This window comes from Watersipora subatra, chromosome 1 (genome assembly GCF_963576615.1).
Source record: "Watersipora subatra chromosome 1, tzWatSuba1.1, whole genome shotgun sequence".
NCBI lineage: Eukaryota > Metazoa > Bryozoa > Gymnolaemata > Cheilostomatida > Watersiporidae > Watersipora > Watersipora subatra.
The window spans coordinates 22578747-22598440 of record NC_088708.1 but is presented as its reverse complement, the minus strand read 5'-3'; the positions used below and the strand labels follow the sequence as shown (position 1 = coordinate 22598440).

Sequence of the window (19694 nt, the reverse complement as noted above, 5' to 3'; positions counted from 1 at the left end):
CAGTAATTGCACTTCTTTCCACCAGCTCACTTTTTATATCAGAATAAATTATTGATTCTTCTGTCATTCAACAACTTCAAACGGGCATTACTCTGGCAGCTGATAATTGCTGTCATGGCTTTATTAATATTCTAATTAAATGCATCACCGTATCCTATTACAAAGACATATGTTATCTTCTTTCCAAATTCCTTCACTGCCAATCATTGAATACTATATAATGCCGGTATATATTTACAAAATTTATTCGATCTCAAAATTTACTCAATCACTTATTCTCATAGATATGTGCTTTTATTTTATTCTAGTCGAACGATTTTGACAAAGTAAATGCAAAACTCACTGCGAATCATACCCTCAGGTCATCCATGTCATCTTCTTTTGCAAAAACTACTCAGAAAGAAACTCTACAAAATATTTCACCATAATTGATTAAACTAAGTTTGCAGCACAATAAAAATTCACTCAGAAACAAAAAGTGAACTTCTCTGATAGTAGAACATTTTATTACTATAACCGTTAAAATAATGATAATAGTTTCTGTTATATAACCAACTAACATTCTTGGATTGATGCATTTGATATGTCAAACACATTTATGTTTTCAATGTCTCACTTTATGATCTCAGAGAAAAAAATAAGGCGTTGGAAGGATGGAGTGCAAGAGATCACACTAAGTGCCTTAATTAGTCAAGTGTAATATATCCGCTGAATTTGTTAACTGAAGCAAGCAATCATGAAAAATGATTGGCTGACGCGGGAGTATGCACATGCTGCCGGAGATAACTCAGCAGTGCAGGTAGTCAGTACTCTCACTCAGAACATGGAAACTGGCGAGCTCCATGTTTGGTCGTAGACTTCTCTAACAATAGTGCAGGTTACCGTGTGAAGCTGTTGGTTCTACCACACCAATTAATTGACCAGGTAAGTTCAAAATCTATACTGAGATGTTATACCAATTAATGGTATTTATACTGTTTGTAATTACCATATAGGTAAGACCAAACACATGATATTTAGGCTTAGCAACATTTATTTAAATAAAAAAACATCTACCGTGTTAACTACTTCACTAGTTGTGGTGGAAGTCGAGTTTATAAAAATTGAAGCTGTGGCAGAGAATGGAGGACAGTAGCTGTGCTGAAAAGAACTGAAAGTGTGACAATATTTTAAATTCTTAGCGAACTCGCTAGTAGGTATCAACAGGGTGAGACATTAGGTGTAAGGAACTTTTGATCTGTTAGTCAGAGCAACTGTATGCTAAAGTTGGCGGAAATGATACGCATAAACGAAAGGGAGCTTCACAGCTACAGTTACTTGATTTGTTGAAAAGGATACCGACTGCTGTTGAACAAGTGCCATTTCTATCCAGTTTTATGACATATATTATAGCTGCTAGCTGTGTATTCTTTGACATATCTAGGCCTTGTCTCCAAGACAGCTTGCGAAGGCCTTGCTTTATCGCTTATGCCAGGAGAGTTTAATGAAGAATAATATTGTTTACACATGACATTTGAGTTATGTAAACATCGAATCTACTGCCATCATCATTCTAGAATCACGAGAAGAATCGTGTTAAAATTAGCATTTAGCGCCTGCCTTACTAAACCAAGCTGCTCACCGGTTTCTTGCTTTTAGATCTGCTCTTATCTGATTGAGGTAGAAAAAGAAGTATTATCAATGAGCTGTGTACAGCAGGCCATGGACAGAGAGTACGGTTACACTCCAACTCAGATACCTCCACTCACCAGACAGATACCGACAGATTCCGAAAGTGCCAACTCCTTCTCAGACGAGGAGCAACACATCGGAGCTCTTTATAACAACTCGATAGAAAATAGAAAACGAGCGAGACTAGACAATTGTAATAACTCCGTTAGTCCAAACTCCAAACGACTAAAAACAGAAATAGACGAATCGACTACACTAAACTTTGAAGGGGTACACGTACAACGAGTGATGGCTAACGTACGAGAACGTCAGCGAACTCAATCGCTGAACGATGCTTTTGCGCAACTTCGAAAAATTATACCCACTTTACCTTCAGACAAACTAAGTAAAATACAGACACTCAAGTTGGCGACTCGCTATATTGACTTTCTCTGTCAAGTACTAAGGAACGATGAGCTGGAGGTGAAGGTCCCCGGTTGTAACTATATGGCGCATGAAAGACTTAGCTATGCATTCAGCGTATGGAGGATGGAAGGAGCCTGGTCTGGCCAACTCCACTGACATCAGGTTGGTTTACGGTTTAACTAACCACAAACCAAGGAAATGGCTGCGCTATTGAGCCTAATACAGCCATTAGATGTAATTTATATTGAAAGGTGTCAAAGTTAACCTCAGTCATTAAGACGGAGGATGCTATTACCTTCTTCAGATGCCTCAAGGCCTGCCTTCTCATTCACAAACTTTCTTCTTCAACTTACTTAGCATTCTTTACACTATACAGAAATTTCATTTCAAGTTTCACTATTACACATATTTTATGCCTTTTTCTTGTATATGACTTAAAATACTCCAATTAAAATGTATGTGATGTGATCCTAACATTACAGACTGTCATCTTTAACCATTACAAAAATTAAATGCTCTGAATTTAGCCTACGGAATCATCTACAAAAATAATTTTACAGCTGTTTGGTTTACGTATTTGAAATCAGAGAAATGAGGATTAATTTATTATATATATTTATATTATATATTATATATATAATATTATTAATTTATATATATATATATTATTATATAATTATATAATTTATTATATATTATATAATTTACTATATAATTCAAGGTTTTTGACTAAATTCGCAATGAGTAACGATTAGCAAATGAGAAATTTAGTTTTCTAACAAAGAGGTCATTTCTTTTAAATACATGTAAGATTATACAAAAAGTAATGCATAGCACTGAGTAATCGTTTATTTACTATAGACAGCCTCAATAACTTCATGTTCATCTTTCAGTTTTAAAATATATTATTACACTGTCAAAGTTGGATTTGAATTAGTAAGGCAAGAACTATGTTTTGTTCGCCGATCTATTACAGAAACCTGGCATGAAAGTATGAGAGGTATTGAAAAATTAGATGTCTATGCATAACTAACCAAATTTATGACCTAAGCAACAAAACTCCAACTTTAAAATATTGTTTTTAATTGCAGATCACGAATTAAAGGAGAGAAATGAAGAAGACTACAGCATCTATAGAGGATGTACTAAAATCTGGCGTACAGAATGTTTTCTAACCGAATGACAAATGCTCAATTAGTTTGTTATATATTCTATTCCCATTTTAGAAGTTGACCTTCACAACCAATTGCAATAAAATGTCTAGCCAGGCATTTTTGGCTCAGACATCTCACCTCACTTATGTAGATAACTTATATCAGGCAATATTTTTGTATTTGTTGTTTGCTATATTTTTGGCTGTTTGAACACGAGTATGATAGTCTTTCTAGCTTTATTTAATTACGTGTTAAATACAAGATATTATTCCGGATAACTAGCATTGTTTCTAGTGGGTTGGTCAAGCTATTGCATAGGGCAAGAAGTGGTCTTGTCTAATAGATTGCAGTCAAGTGGCTAAAGAAATATTATTACATGCGATCAGAAAGTGCAATGCCTGCTAGCAATTTGCGGGTAACTCTTGTTATGCGGTGTGTAATCAATTGCTTTAATTCTGTGAAGCAACTTTTCCACATATGTGTGTTTCCATTTAGCGAGTAGAGTTGTAAACAGAACATTGCACTGTGTAACCTCGCTATCTGTTTCATTCTCTCATCTGCAGTGTGAAAGGGTCTGTGTGCAATTACCGTGATGTAACATCAATGGAACACATGTTGGTACTGACCGAACCGGTGCTCAAACCACCTACATATGTGATCCAGCCAGTCCCATTTAAGAAAGGGCAACACCTCTAGCTCTTCAAATCAGAGTTCAGCATTATTCACTTAAAATTTACGAAATCATATAGTTGGAATAGTTAGTCACTTACGCTTATAGATAAATGTGATTTAACCTCATCTTAGTTTAATGATTTTCACACGGCAAATGCGAGGAACTCGCTGCGAATCAGACCCTCGGGTCATACACGTCATCTTCTATTGCAAAAACTACTCAAAAAGAGATTCTGCAAGATAAATCATTGTAATTACTTGATTAAATTAAGTTTGCAACAGAGTGAAAATTCTCACAGAAACATGGAAAGAATACTCTGTCAGTACAACATTTCATTATTGAAATCATTAGAATAATGTTGAACTCATAAACAGTCTAATGAGATCAGCGCGAGTCAAGTATTACTCAGCATAAATACAGCGCTGCTTGTTGGTACACATTGTCTGCAGATGTTTGTCACACGCAACCAGCACGAGTATGCTGAGAGCAGATTTTTTGCAGCTGGTAATAGATTAGCCGAAACTAGCATTTGTAGAGCATTAATTAAATCTGTCATGTTTTTATATGAAATAAAATTACTTAACAACTTGTTAACTCTACTGTCCATTGATGTAATGATTGATACAAGTCAAAATAATGCAAACTCGGCCTTGAAATAAACTGTAACATCATTTCATAGACTATATATAGACACTATATAGACACTTCCTATACAAGCCGATACTTGTGGTGCAATCAAGAACCAAACAGTTCAGTTTCAAGTGTATTTTATATCAAATATTGATTGTGGTCATACATTACAGGTCTTATGAAACCAATACTTCAAAAACTGCACCTCTTTGTTTACTTCTGATGCAAATAATTCTTCTTTTGTTTATCCAGAGACAATCTTAGTATTCAATCATGGAAACCAAATTGTAACTAAGAGAGTGGTTCAATTGAGGCAGCCTCAAGCACTAAAATACAGCTAATCATGCACAACGTTATCAACCAGAACTTTGTAAATTACCCTAAACCTTTATTGAACTAAACTCTGTTCGGTGTTACGTGGCCAAAATGCTCTTTGATGATGCCTTGCGCGATCTTTCTTCTTCCTGAAAATAATTTATAAACAATAAAAGAATATTAAAAACTGTTAAAAATTAAAACCAACAAAACAGCTACAAAACCTTTTATTATATTTTTACTTATTTATGTTAATAATTGATATAAGCCATGTTATATTCACAAATTTTTTCAATTAAAAAAGTAAATATTTGTAAACTATCCAACAGATGAACTCAAACATAAATAAGAAGGTGGGAGGCGGAGGCCCCAGACCATAAGACATATTTAGGATCAAGATGGCCAGCATAGGGTGAAAAAGAAAGTAGTGAAATAATGGCATAGCTAGTCTTTATCTAGCTGCACTGTCTGATATTAGATTACAGTAACCAGCTGGGCAGTAATTCTCTCATATACAGGGCCTATTGAGCAGCACAGTCACTATTTGCTCGCCTAGAGGCCTCCGCTCGCTAGGGGAGACGCGTCTACCTGCCGAGCACAAATAACAATATGCTCCCTGCACCATCCGACACCCTCGGCCTTGTTATTCCGGAAGAGTTTCACTTTCCGTAAAAGTTAGTAAATTTCTGCATTTTAGCCGAACAAGAGACGAGATAACCATGGGCAATGATCCATTTTTATGATCAAAAGCTCAAATGGAATTTATATGACGAATCAGCATTCAACCGATAACCAATCAAGCGATATAACGAAATAAATAACCAAAATATAGTATGAAATATTACCTTCGAGAAGGTCGAGGTAGAGACGGAGGAAATAGACATGTACAGGTAAAGGAGTGCCTATGTGCTGTGTACACTGCAAAAATAAATTGACGACAGTAATGACCATTAACCAAAACTTTGTACAAATACCAACATTGCATGACTCGACAAAAAGAGGAGAGACGCACCAAAGCGAGTGTTGCCATGGCCTTGTCGTATTCCCCACGAGTAGCATAGCAGACAGCCAGGTTATACTGCATGTAGGCGCGTGCCTTGGGAATATCAGATGGTATCCATAAATGCAGGTTAGCTGTAACATGGTATGACATGTGAACAAGTAAAATATGCTGCCTGATTCATAAAGGCCCAGCGCATACAAGCGTGTGAATGCCAGCACGGTAGAATAAATATTTTATGGTAAATATAGCAAGGAAAGGTGCAAGGAAACCGCAGCATTGATAGGCAGTAAAATATGTTTATCAACAACCGACAAGGTGGCCAGGTAGAGGCTTGAGAGTCGTCACGATACGCGGTGTGATATAACCACCATCCTGTATATTTACACCATACATTTACAAATATACACGAATGATAAGTTAGCTAGAGAAAAATTTGCCTGAGCGGGCTGATCAAGCATAAACATGGGATAGCTGAGCGTAAACAATGCATGTTCACACCAGGCCTGAGTATCAACAGATCAGACTAGCTAGTTATATACAAATCAGTGTAAAATTTTAGATGGAAACAGCTTCATCAAAGATATAATTAATACTGGCTGTTCCTAATCAAGCAATTAGCCATATGTGTTTCCCTGTAGGTAAGGAAACAGGAGGTGCAACCACAAGCCTGTCCTATTATATAACTATCAGGTCCAGTTTGCAAATCATAACTCCATCCAGTAATCCGCTTGTAAAAATATAAACTGCGATCGTGGAAGCCAGATGCTGTCCGTGTGACACCAGGCAACAGCATGCTCAACATGTGTGACACTGGAGCGCAGTAATACGCTACTCACCCTGCAATTCACCGCCTTCCGCCTGTTCTTTATCTAAAACATGTAATCACTCTCAGTGTTTCATGGCCATCTGAATCAGCTGCCGAAAGAGGATACTACTAATCTTACATGGCTTACAAACGAATGCGAAACAATTTGCAAAATCTTTTTCAAACAACCCAACATTTTTAACTCGCTCTCAAAGTTTTTGAAAAGATCAAAGTTTCATACAATATGCCACGCTGCCTCCACACAATACAATGCCATCTCATGATAAAACAATGCTGCCTTTTGACAATACAACAATGTTATCACTCACAATGCTTTGATATGTCCATACAATACGGCCCAGACCAAAGACTGCACAAAGCTGCCTCTTCATAATAAACTGATACCATTTTATGGTGAAATGCAGCCTCTCACACTTCTACACTGACTCCGCGCAGTAACATGGTAGCATATTAGCCCTAACTATAACATGTTGTCTCGACACAAAACCGTGCTGCCCAAAATTCTGTCGTTATACAGAGCAATGCAATAAATTATAGTCAGCAATATCTTATATACACCTGATTGTGAGTACAAAATATTTCTAAATCATTTTCATATTGTCCCATAGACAATACTTCTAATACAGCTCTAAACAAGCACATCTATAATACATGAACAAATGACTGCATACGAGCGAAATGTAAGACACAATTAGTGAGATATTTAAAAGTATTCACGTAATAGCGAAAATTGTTATACACAACGTTACTGTACTTGGCTAGACAACCTGTATACAAAAGAATAGTTGTTTAAACTGAATGTTTAGTGACACAATCTGTTTTCTATACATGAATAACATAGTGATAAAAGTGCTCAAGTCATGTGAAACAGTACTATATATGAGTGACAGTATTATATACGAGAGACCGTATTATATACGAGAGACAGTACTATATACGAGAGACAGTATTATATACGAGAGACAGTATTATATACGAGAGACAGTATTATATACGAGAGACAGTATTATATACGAGAGACAGTATTATATACGAGAGACAGTATTATATACGAGAGACAGTATTATATACGAGAGACAGTATTATATACGAGAGACAGTATTATATACGAGAGACAGTATTATATACGAAAGACAGTATTATATACGAGAGACAGTATTATATACGAGAGACAGTATTATATACGGGAGACAGTATTATATACGAGAGACAGTATTATATACGAGAGACAGTATCATATACGAGAGACAGTATCATATACGAGAGACAGTATCATATACGAGAGACAGTATCATATACGAGAGACAGTATTATATAAGAGACAGTATTATATACGAGAGACAGTATTATATACGGGAGACAGTATTATATACGAGAGACAGTATTATATAAGAGAGACAGTATTATATACGAGAGACAGTATTATATACGAAAGACAGTATTATATACGAGAGACAGTATCATATACGAGAGACAGTATCATATACGAGAGACAGTATCATATACGAGAGACAGTATTATATAAGAGAGACAGTATTATATACGAGAGACAGTATTATATACGAAAGACAATATTATATACGAGAGACAGTATCATATACGAGAGACAGTATCATATACGAGAGACAGTATCATATACGAGAGACAGTATCATATACGCGAGACAGTATTATATATGAGAGACAGTATTATATACGAGAGACAGTATTATATACGAGAGACAGTATTATATACGAGAGACAGTATTATATACGAGAGACAGTACTATATAGGAGTATTTATATGTCATGGAAGTTGTATTATATGTACAACTTCCATGACATTCCAATTCATCCTGGTAGATCGTGTGATGAGTCGACGAAACTAAGAATAGTTAGATGCGCAACTGTTCATAAATACTTGAAGATGTTCGATTGGTGCAGGTTTTACCAATCTGAATTTCTCGAGTTGAAGTTTTGTCGAAAGTTCTCTTTTATCATAACCTTGACCCCTGGATACAGATAGATGATGAACAGGTAGTACCGCTTTTTTATAGCAAAAATATTTTGTTGTTTTGCTTTATTGTAGACATAAAATATTTATTATTAGTTTTACTTTGCAGAACAGACTTTGCTGTTTAGAAAAAAATAAGCCAATCATTGTAAATGAATGTTGAAAATGTGCACTCCTCATCAACATATTGTAAAATTACTGCAATCATGGTCTATAAAACCAGAAAGATTGATCAGAAAAAGTAAAAAAATTGTTGATGCAAACAATGCTGCATTTACAGTAAAGCCAACAAACAAAAAATTATGTCAAGTTTTTCCTTTTTGCATGGCCAAGGGGTCTGTTTGGAAAGATCTTGGAACGGATTAGGCAGTTTACATGTACTTTACTGTTCTTATAATGCAGAATCCCTATAGCGTAAACATTCCTGGAAAGGACTATATACGTTGTAGGAGCACCTACTGTATTATATATGAAAGATAGTATTATACATGGGAGACCAAATTCTGTAAAAAAGGTTGAGCTGGCAATCTTCACCTCTATAAAGTAGCGTTGAAATCTAAAAAGTCTACAATGATTTTATGAGCCCGCAGGTAGAAACAGTAAATGTGTAGAAGATTGACAAGTAAACATCACAAACACCCTGCTAATTACTCTTGATGACAACACAATAAATCAGCAACATGATAGCCATTAAAGTAATAATAGTGAGTTTTCTTGCCAGCTTTGGTGGCAAACAACTATCTGGCCCGCATAAGAGGATACCACCCTCAGTCTAAGAATAAAATGTGCATAGTCACAAGACATCAGCTCAAACCACTGCAAGGTGAAGACAATAAAAAAAATATAAATTATTTACATGGCAAGTCTAAATAACATGAAACGCGCTCACAAATATTTACCAAACAAGTCAACCAGCTTGAGTTGAATATTAAAGCAAAGTGTTGGTTTATTTTAAATTGATTTTTTTATCAGCAAAGGTGGTGAAGGTGACATCTAAGTAGATGACTGCCTGTGGCTAGATATAGAGCAGTTTATTGGCAGCGCTCAGACTTGACTAATGGAGCCGCGAGATCCAATTAGCTGAAGAGCATGTCAATGGACGAAAGAAGGAGAAAGGGCAAAGGCTACGAGCAATGCAGGTGCAGCGCTTCTGACGCGCGTCTCATACAATCTCAACCACTTGACTCCAACAGCAAGACAATGGAATTGGTGCTCCGCTAGCGGCTAACACAAGCAATTTATTGCAAACTCCTTGTTGGCAGGTTGTTGGACATACAAGCACTTCAGATAATAGATGCACCAATAAAATGTGATAATATAATAATGAAAGATATAAAACAGAAATGAAAAGAGTAAGTAAAAGAACGAGTACAGACCAAAACTAAAGCGAAAGCTCCCATTTTTATTTACTACAATAAAAAAAACTGCTGTAAGTTTTAGAGTCAACTTTGTCAATGAGCATCATTTTGCAGTGAATTTATTAACTTGACCAATGATATGAGAGCAATGCATGCAGCGCATCTGAATGCTTCAAGCAGTTGTATAACCCAAAGACAAATACTACCTGTGACACTTATTTTCCCACTTTCTGCTCGAAGATGATGGTAACTACATACAGGCACCTTGCCTCAAATGTCTCCAACAAGACACTGCGCATTTCAATATACAAATATCAAAACTATATCAAATATTCAAACTATTATGGGGTCAAATAATGTGCCCCAAGATACTCAAGAATAGGAAGTAAAGCAGTGGTTTACCTTGTTCACTCTTTTCATCCACTAAACTCACAGAAATATCTGCTACATTCTCAGCATTCAAGTTCCTGATTGCATCAGCTATCCGGTCAAGATACAGCTGTGCTTCTGCCATGTACATATGGGCCAGATATCTGTAATTACATGCGTTACATGATATTTCCACTTGTACTTTCAACCAGGTGCCTTTCACGTGTCACACAATACTTCTATCGGTATGGTTATATGGTTAGCCAGGTACCTGCCATGTGTTTATGGTATCTCTATTGGTGGTGCTAACCAGGTACATGTCATCTATTAAATGTTACCTCTATTGGGACTTTCAACCAAGTAACTGTCATTGTTATATGTTATCTCAATAGATAGCGTTAGTCAGTTTAGCAGTTAGTCAGTTTAGCAGTCACGTTATATGTTATATAATATATGTTATATAATATATGTTATATAATATATGTTATATAATATATGTTATATGATATATGTTATCTATATAAGCATTAGCACCAAGGAGCCACTAGTAGATATGTAAATTTTTAGGAAAGTTTTGTTATAATTTGCGTCATGGATAACACAATTAATTATAGTAGAACACAAAATTTAAATTTTCACATTGCTTGAAATAAAACTTCCTATTCTTCAAAAATCATCAAATTCTGAGATATACACTAAACAACAATATACAGCTAAAGCTGGGTGTTGCAAGCTCTTCCAAGTACATTATCAAATACAGATTGGATAAGATTTGGTTGCGCCTCAATCATTAATCAAACCGGTATGACTAGATACTGAGTGATGGTAGCAATAAACCGAATATCATATAGCTGAATGATTGCTATGATATCAATCTATATAGCTAGCATTTTATCCCCTTCCCAGTACATGTACCTGAGTCGACTGTTTAGTACGGGACCAACCAAGATGCATGAATAAAATTCACCTTAATAGAATGATGACATCTTGTTTAGTTTATGCTCTGTAACACGACCACAACTGGTGTTTTTAAATGGTTTTTGAAAAGCTGGTAATATATTAAGACTAGTCTAAACAACGATCAGCCTTGTTGGACACTGCTTGAAACAAGAGTTAGTGTAAAACAGTTGGTAAAAGCAGCTCTGGCTAGTGCCACAGGGTGCGGTACTTCTAAGATACTCCATAAAATCTACATGATGGATGAAAATTTCGACTAATGTAGTTACAATAGATCAATATAGAGAATAATACACACAAATAATATAGCTACAGCTACTATAGCTACAGCTACTATAGCTACAGCTACTATAGCTACAGCTACTATAGCCAAGCTTTTTTAGTTGGTTCTATGATAAACCAGGCAGACCGGGCTGAAAGTTATGTTCTATATTTCACATATTTGACTGTAAGCTGTGCAGGGCGGGGCTAAACTATACCACCTTACTGCTTATACAGATTGATTTGACATATTCGACCTCACAGTAATTATACTACCACATATTTGCTATCATACTATACTAAATACTTATTTTAACAATAAAATGCTTATAAAATTATGACATGCGGTATTTATAAAATTTTTTTTTAAATGAGACAAGAAATATTCATTTCCAAAATTCTTTATACAACATCAAGTTCCTAGTCGTTTTTATTTGTAGGAAAATTTACACATAATAAAAGAGTACAGTAATGCTAGGCTATTTTAAATTTCAGTTCAGTTGAATCGTGAATTCTATTTTTACATATAACATGGGGAGGGGGTGTGTGTAAAACTATAATAAGTTATGAGAGTAAATACGGCCAGAGCAGACTTACAAAGGTACGACTATTGGGCCAATAGAGGAGTAATCAAATTATAGAGGAGTGTTGACTGCACTAACCAGTACTAAATGTCAATTTCCTGTAAGCCAATAGCAGCCTGGGAAAGCAGTGAGTTCTCATGTGTGATATCTCGCGCACGCAGCGAATGGAGTAAGCATGCGGAGCGAGGACACCGCCGATATAGCTGCCTTGGCAAAATGAGTGCGAGCTGATCGTCACCCGGTATAGCTCATACGTAGATTCAGTATTTAGATCTAAATTGCTTCAACATTTCCAATTACAGACTTCGGCTCAGTGGTGAATGGGCAAATTAATTCAGTTTATTTTTCCTCACTTTGAAGTTAATTGTAACTGGAACAGAGAGAGAGAGTCATGCCCGGCATGGAATGTTACAGAGAACCAACTCGCGTTCCATTAGCCCATTATGACGCCTATGATGATTTTCACGACGACTAAATAAATTATTGTTCCTGATGAAGTTTATAAAAACCTCTATATAATTTAAATACATCACTCAATTTTTCCCAATAATAAATGCTAATTGCGCATAAATGTTTTCAGCATGTTCAACACTGGCTAATCACTAACAGGGTCGATACACGTAGATTTGATTTCATTAAGAGATGGAGGTTGATTGTAAAGTGTTTGACATCTAGACATAATAGAGTTAACCTCCGAAGGAAGGCCATAACTGTTATAGAGATAGTAATGCGATGAAACAATAAGGTGGAGTCACCACTTGGATTTAAGCTGAAGAAGTAGAAAAAATTGAAGGGTATTTTTAACATTGATAATAAAAAATAAAAGAAGTAAACAACAATGTGATGCTCAAAATCGTTCAATTTATGTTAAAGCTAATATACGGCAGCAAAAAAATTATTCAGAATAGCTCCTAAAGTAATGTATGTCCTATTAGGAAACCTGAACAGAGATTGTTAGATAATTTTGAACAGTTCTTTTTATGAGTTGTGAATTGCAAGACTTTCTTATAGGTGCGCAGACATAGTGCTCCACTAGTGTCTATAGACTTCCTTGTAGGTGCGCAGACATAGTGCTCCACTAGCGTCTACTAGATAATTTGTTGAAACTCTGCTAGGTCATTATTTTATCATCCTTCTGTCAAAGCTCTACCAACTATATCATCTATTCAATCAAAATACATAAATCTCCTTTTTAAACACGGCAGCAACATTTTCTTAAATTACACGGAACAACAATTTACTATAAACCAAAACTTTATTTATGAATATATTAGCCTGTTTTACATCGATCATTATTTTACAAGTAAAAACTAAAAATATTCTTGTTTATTGTGGAGTTGGGAACAAAGCAAAAAATAAACACATTTGTTTCAACAAATTTGCAGATTGTAACAATTCTAACTAAATTTATGAAATAGATCTCTATGATTAACTTTTTAACTTTTTGTTATGAAGTTAACCCACCACAACTAAATTTGGTTCATGTGCTTGATATTTGATGAGCAAAATGTTCTTGGATACTAGCTCAGCCTTATGACTACTATTACAATTTTATTTGTATATACACACTGTATTAATATATACTGCATATATACAGTAGACGCTCCTACGACATAAATATCCTGCTCCGAGAATGTTTACATAATAGGAATTTTATGTTATACGATCAGTAAAATACATGTAAATTGTTTAATCCATTCCAAGATTTTCCCAAACTCACTCTTTGGGCATACAAAAAAAAAATTTTAACGTAACTTTTTTAATTTAATGATCACAGTAACTGTGGTATTAATGGTTTGTATCGACACCTTTTCTCTTTTTTTATCACTTGCACTCTGCTTAGGTTCTATGATTATGATAACTTTACGATACGGTAAAGGAGAGCGCACAACTCCAATGCCAATTTAAATCAATTTTTTTTACTCATTTCTAAACGGCAAAGTTTATGCTGAAAGGAATAAATAATAAAAAATATTATGTATGTCTAAAATAAAAGAAAACAAAAGTTTGTCTTTGCAATACTAAGAGTGAAGTCTGTCCGTCTGTCTGTCGAGGATAAAAGATTGCTTTCATTGAGACTCCAACTCGTTACGTTTAGCGATAGACTTGGTAAACCGGTAAACTTGGTAGACAGACACTCTAACACTTGCACCAATCGACTGCCTTGGCGTATTTCTGAATAATTGTACGGCTACTTATTATCTGTGCTTTATCGGCACACCTGACAATCTCATATGGCACACTCGCCTACCCAGATACTAGTGTATAATATATAATGTAGATAAACCTATACGATGTTGTCTCTCGCAACTACAACATAAGAGAAAACAATATTTTTAAAACTCACTATGGGACTCTCGTTATTCCAATCAAATTTGAGAACTTGCACTGACTTGACACTTTACCTTATTTGGATTTTTTATGTAATACAATGCAAAAACTTTAACTAAATTATCTACGTTATATGGAATTCATGTTACGGGGAATTTATGTTATAGGAGGTTTGTGTTATAGGAGTGTCTACTGTAAATAAATACATGTATGTTATCAGAAGAAGCACAATGTTTGAATACAGGTTGTTTTTCCCCAGTAAGAAGCTAATGGCCGCAGAACGAAATGGACTCACTTATGGGCAGGAGACAAGTTATCCTGTGCGAGCAAGGCCTCCGAGTGCTGCAGAGCCATGGTGTAGTCATGTAAAAGAAGAGAGATATAGGCGCTGTTTGCCAGTATTGAACATCTGCAAATCAAATGGTAGACTAAGAATGGTTGGATGAACAGGATAAGACAATTACAAAAACTGTAACCTGAAGGTGCTCAAATAAGCTTAGTGGGTAATTGATGAGTGCATAAGTAGGTCGTTTCTTTTTATTGTTACTTCACTTAGTGACTCTAAGAAAACCCAGTAAAACAAAAAAGTGAAGAGAGTGTTTTACAAATAAACCTCCAGACCCGAGATAAAATATGACATGATCAGAGAACCTTAGCGCTGGTTCTACCCTCATTAGCGAAGGCACTCAGTCTGATTGCAATATAATTTTTCAATACCTGACTATCCAAAATCAGTCTAAAAACATCAGACTTCATTAAAGTTCTTTCGTAAGTGTTAGATGTTTGATAGATACGGTGACAAATTATGTCCCAAGGAAGCTGAGACCTGAGCAGTGAATGCCATTTACAAGCATGCAGAACTGCGAAGGGGTAGCCACACTGCAACTGGAGTGCACACTATCAACCAAAGCAATCAACGTTGGCAAGGAATGGACACAGGGGCCCATTTGAACTGAGATAATTTACACCGTCCCTGCTATTTGGTCCCGTGGTAGAAGAATTATATGTTTACATTCGCGATTATGATTGTATCAATCGCTTGCTGAGAAATAAAGTGAATATTGATTCTGCTAATAACAAGATGCACAATCAAACGAGAGCTTTTCTGGCACCTGATTTTTAGATATAAGAAACTTTTGTCTAACTACCACATGGCCAACCTTTAATAAAACCATCTGTGAGCAGTCCTACCTAAGCTGAGCAACCTCGTCGGCTTTCATAGGAAGGCTAGGTGGGGCCGCTACAAGGATCCGCTCATGAATGTTGCCTGCGGGTGTGTCTCCAAGCTCTTCCTTGAGTTTTTGTGTTGCCTGCTGCTCAGCTGTGTTTAGCAGCAAAAGTGCGTTAGATAAACAGAGAGCAGCAAACTCTAAAGTTGCTCCTGGCATCGCTGCTGACTCTGTGCTATAAAATTAACCAGCACAAGTTTTGTAGACAGGAAATAGTGTGAGAATTATGATTTATAATCAAAGCTTGAGATATGAGCAGGCCTATAAACAAGTTTTCTAATTTGAGCTCTGATTTGAGTAAAACGTGATATGAGCTGTCTGTCTGTCATATGAGTCCAAAGTTTTGTATCAGAAAAGCTGCCAAAATATACATGATGCGAGCAAGACTTGGTGTACCTGGTGTGGGTCAACTGTTTATCGTCCGTCGAATGCTCTCTATTTTTATTAGCGAAACATACGAAAGTGGAGTTACAATTAATTTTTTTGCTTTTTTAAAAAATTGTCTGTTACAGCAATGAAGAATTTATGGCTTCATTGTTCTCTTTGTCATCATGACAAATGGCCATTACGCCTAATGCTAAGAAAATACTCTTCTTCGGCCACCTTTACCTTTGTTGACCGCATTCATCTGTCAAGAAAGTATGTAAGTTAAATTATATCTTTTGTTTATATGATAGCAGTTTTCTTTGCTTTTATTATGTATTGGTAACAAATACATGTATTTATAATTTAAAAACATGTTTATCTTAATAATTTACAGAGTTAACGAGGTGTTTTTCTAGGTCTATCACACATTAATTGAATGTAAATTATTTTTAATTGGTTCAAATGACAAAAACACAGACAGAAAGATTCCAGTTGAAAATCACATTCAAATTTCATTCTTCAGGTAAAATGTACAAGGAAAAGGTGAAATGATAAGACCAGGTTTCCATTAGCAACTATACGTGTCTATTGGCTACAGCTTAACAAGATATACTTTAAATTCATAATCTATATGACATGCAAAAAGCTATCAAACTTGAATATCAAGGTTACATGAGAAAAGCTTTGCAGGAAGTAGTCCAGATCATTTGAACTTGGCATACTTCACAGGTGTCAAGCTGAACACCTTTAAACATAATTACATCGGAAACAGTTATAAAAGATAGTTGTGTAGTTGTGTACACATACCAGGGTCTGAAGCCACATACCAGGGTCTGAAGTCACCTTTGCCTGTACCAATAATAAGTTTACGGTTTATACCGGCTCCGATAACTCCCTGAACAACCTGAAGCCGTTTCTCTAGCTTCCTGTCTTCATCATTGTCCTATAAACACATATTCACTCAATCATCATTGTCCTATAAGCACACATTCGCTCAACCATCATTGTCCTATAAGCACACATTCGCTCAACCATCATTGTCCTATAAGCACACATTCGCTCAACCATCATTGTCCTATAAGCACACATTCGCTAAACCATCATTGTCCTATAAGCACACATTCGCTCAACCATCATTGTCCTATAAGCACACATTCGCTCAACCATCATTGTCCTATAAGCACACATTCGCTAAACCATCATTGCCCTATAAGCACACATTCGCTCAACCATCATTGTCCTATAAGCACATATTCGCTAAACCATCATTGTCGTATAAGCACACATTAGCTAAACCATCATTGTCCTATAAGCACACATTAGCTAAACCATCATTGTCCTATAAGCACACATTCGCTAAACCATCATTGTCCTATAAGCACATATTCGCTCAACCATCATTGTCCTATAAGCACACATTCGCTAAACCATCATTGTCGTATAAGCACACATTCGCTCAACCATCATTGTCGTATAAGCACACATTTGCTCAACCATCATTGTCGTATAAGCACACATTTGCTCAACCATCATTGTCGTATAAGCACATATTCGCTCAACCATCATTGTCCTATAAGCACACATTCGCTCAACCATCATTGTCCTATAAGCACACATTCGCTCAACCATCATTGTCGTATAAGCACATATTCGCTCAACCATCATTGTCCTATAAGCACACATTCGCTCAACCATCATTGTCCTATAAGCACACATTCGCTCAACCATCATTGTCCTATAAGCACACATTCGCTCAACCATCATTGTCGTATAAGCACATATTCGCTCAACCATCATTGTCCTATAAGCACACATTAGCTAAACCATCATTGTCCTATAAGCACATATTCGCTCAACCATCATTGTCGTATAAGCACATATTCGCTCAACCATCATTGTCCTATAAGCACACATTCGCTCAACCATCATTGTCCTATAAGCACACATTAGCTAAACCATCATTGTCCTATAAGCACATATTGCTCAACCATCATTGTCCTATAAGCACATATTGCTCAACCATCATTGTCGTATAAGCACACATTTGCTCAACCATCATTGTCGTATAAGCACATATTCGCTCAACCATCATTGTCCTATAAGCACATATTCGCTCAACCATCATTGTCCTATAAGCACATATTCGCTCAACCATCATTGTCCTATAAGCACATATTGCTCAACCATCATTGTCCTATAAGCACCCATTCGCTCAACCATCATTGTCCTATAAGCACACATTCGCTCAACCATCATTGTCCTATAAGCACATATTCGCTCAACCATCATTGTCCTATAAGCACATATTCGCTCAACCATCATTGTCCTATAAGCACACATTCGCTCAACCATCATTGTCCTATAAGCACCCATTCGCTCAACCATCATTGTCCTATAAGCACACATTCGCTCAACCATCATTGTCCTATAAGCACACATTCGCTCAACCATCATTGTCGTATAAGCACACATTCGCTCAACCATCATTGTCGTATAAGCACATATTCGCTCAACCATCATTGTCCTATAAGCACCCATTCGCTCAACCATCATTGTCCTATAAGCACACATTCGCTCAACCATCATTGTCGTATAAGCACACATTCGCTCAACCATCATTGTCGTATAAGCACATATTCGCTCAACCATCATTGTCCTATAAGCACATATTCGCTCAACCATCATTGTCGTATAAGCACATATTCGCTCAACCATCATTGTCCTATAAGCACCCATTCGCTCAACCAACATTGTCCTATAAGCACACATTCGCTCAACCATCATTGTCGTATAAGCACATATTCGCTCAACCATCATTGTCCTATAAGCACACATTCGCTCAACCATCATTGTCCTATAAGCACACATTCGCTAAACCATCATTGTCGTATAAGCACACATTCGCTCAACCATCATTGTCGTATAAGCACATATTCGCTCAACCATCATTGTCCTATAAGCACACATTCGCTCAACCATCATTGTCCTATAAGCACACATTCGCTAAACCATCATTGTCGTATAAGCACACATTCGCTCAACCATCATTGTCCTATAAGCACACATTCGCTAAACCATCATTGTCCTATAAGCACACATTCGCTCAACCATCATTGTCCTATAAGCACACATTCGCTCAACCATTATTGTCCTATAAGCACATATTCGCTAAACCATCATTGTCCTATAAGCACACATTCGCTAAACCATCATTGTCCTATAAGCACATATTCGCTCAACCATTATTGTCCTATAAGCACACATTAGCTAAACCATCATTGTCCTATAAGCACACATTCGCTCAACCATCATTGTCCTATAAGCACCCATTCGCTCAACCATCATTGTCCTATAAGCACACATTCGCTCAACCATCATTGTCCTATAAGCACACATTCGCTCAACCATCATTGTCGTATAAGCACACATTCGCTCAACCATCATTGTCGTATAAGCACATATTCGCTCAACCATCATTGTCCTATAAGCACCCATTCGCTCAACCATCATTGTCCTATAAGCACACATTCGCTCAACCATCATTGTCGTATAAGCACACATTCGCTCAAC

At 36.3% G+C, this 19694-nt stretch overlaps 2 protein-coding genes across 2 annotated transcripts in view; one reads left to right on the top strand and one right to left on the bottom strand.

The window, feature by feature from the left end:
- The first annotated feature begins 817 nt into the window (after positions 1-817).
- LOC137394583 (twist-related protein-like) lies at positions 818-3387 on the top strand. The gene is made up of 3 exons (XM_068081319.1): positions 818-924; positions 1639-2238; positions 3168-3387. The coding sequence occupies exon 2, from the start codon at positions 1681-1683 to the stop codon at positions 2230-2232; it is 552 nt and encodes a 183-aa protein (XP_067937420.1). The 5' UTR covers positions 818-924; positions 1639-1680; the 3' UTR covers positions 2233-2238; positions 3168-3387.
- Positions 3388-4653: 1266 nt separating this feature from the next.
- Positions 4654-19694, bottom strand: part of LOC137385392 (CCR4-NOT transcription complex subunit 10-like) — a 35483-nt gene continuing 20442 nt past the window's right edge. The window contains exons 10-17 of the mRNA XM_068071844.1: positions 16952-17067; positions 15721-15933; positions 14825-14938; positions 10430-10560; positions 6688-6720; positions 5861-5982; positions 5694-5766; positions 4654-4997 (exon numbers count right to left, since the gene is read on the bottom strand). Of these exons, the coding sequence (XP_067927945.1) occupies positions 4930-4997; positions 5694-5766; positions 5861-5982; positions 6688-6720; positions 10430-10560; positions 14825-14938; positions 15721-15933; positions 16952-17067 (870 nt within the window). The 3' untranslated portion in view covers positions 4654-4929. The remainder of the gene's footprint in view (positions 4998-5693; positions 5767-5860; positions 5983-6687; positions 6721-10429; positions 10561-14824; positions 14939-15720; positions 15934-16951; positions 17068-19694) is intronic.

Bases quoted from the DNA above. Each gene is read 5' to 3' on its own strand.
- LOC137394583 (XM_068081319.1), top strand. From the start codon at position 1,681: ATGAGCTGTGTACAGCAGGCCATGGACAGAGAGTACGGTTACACTCCA.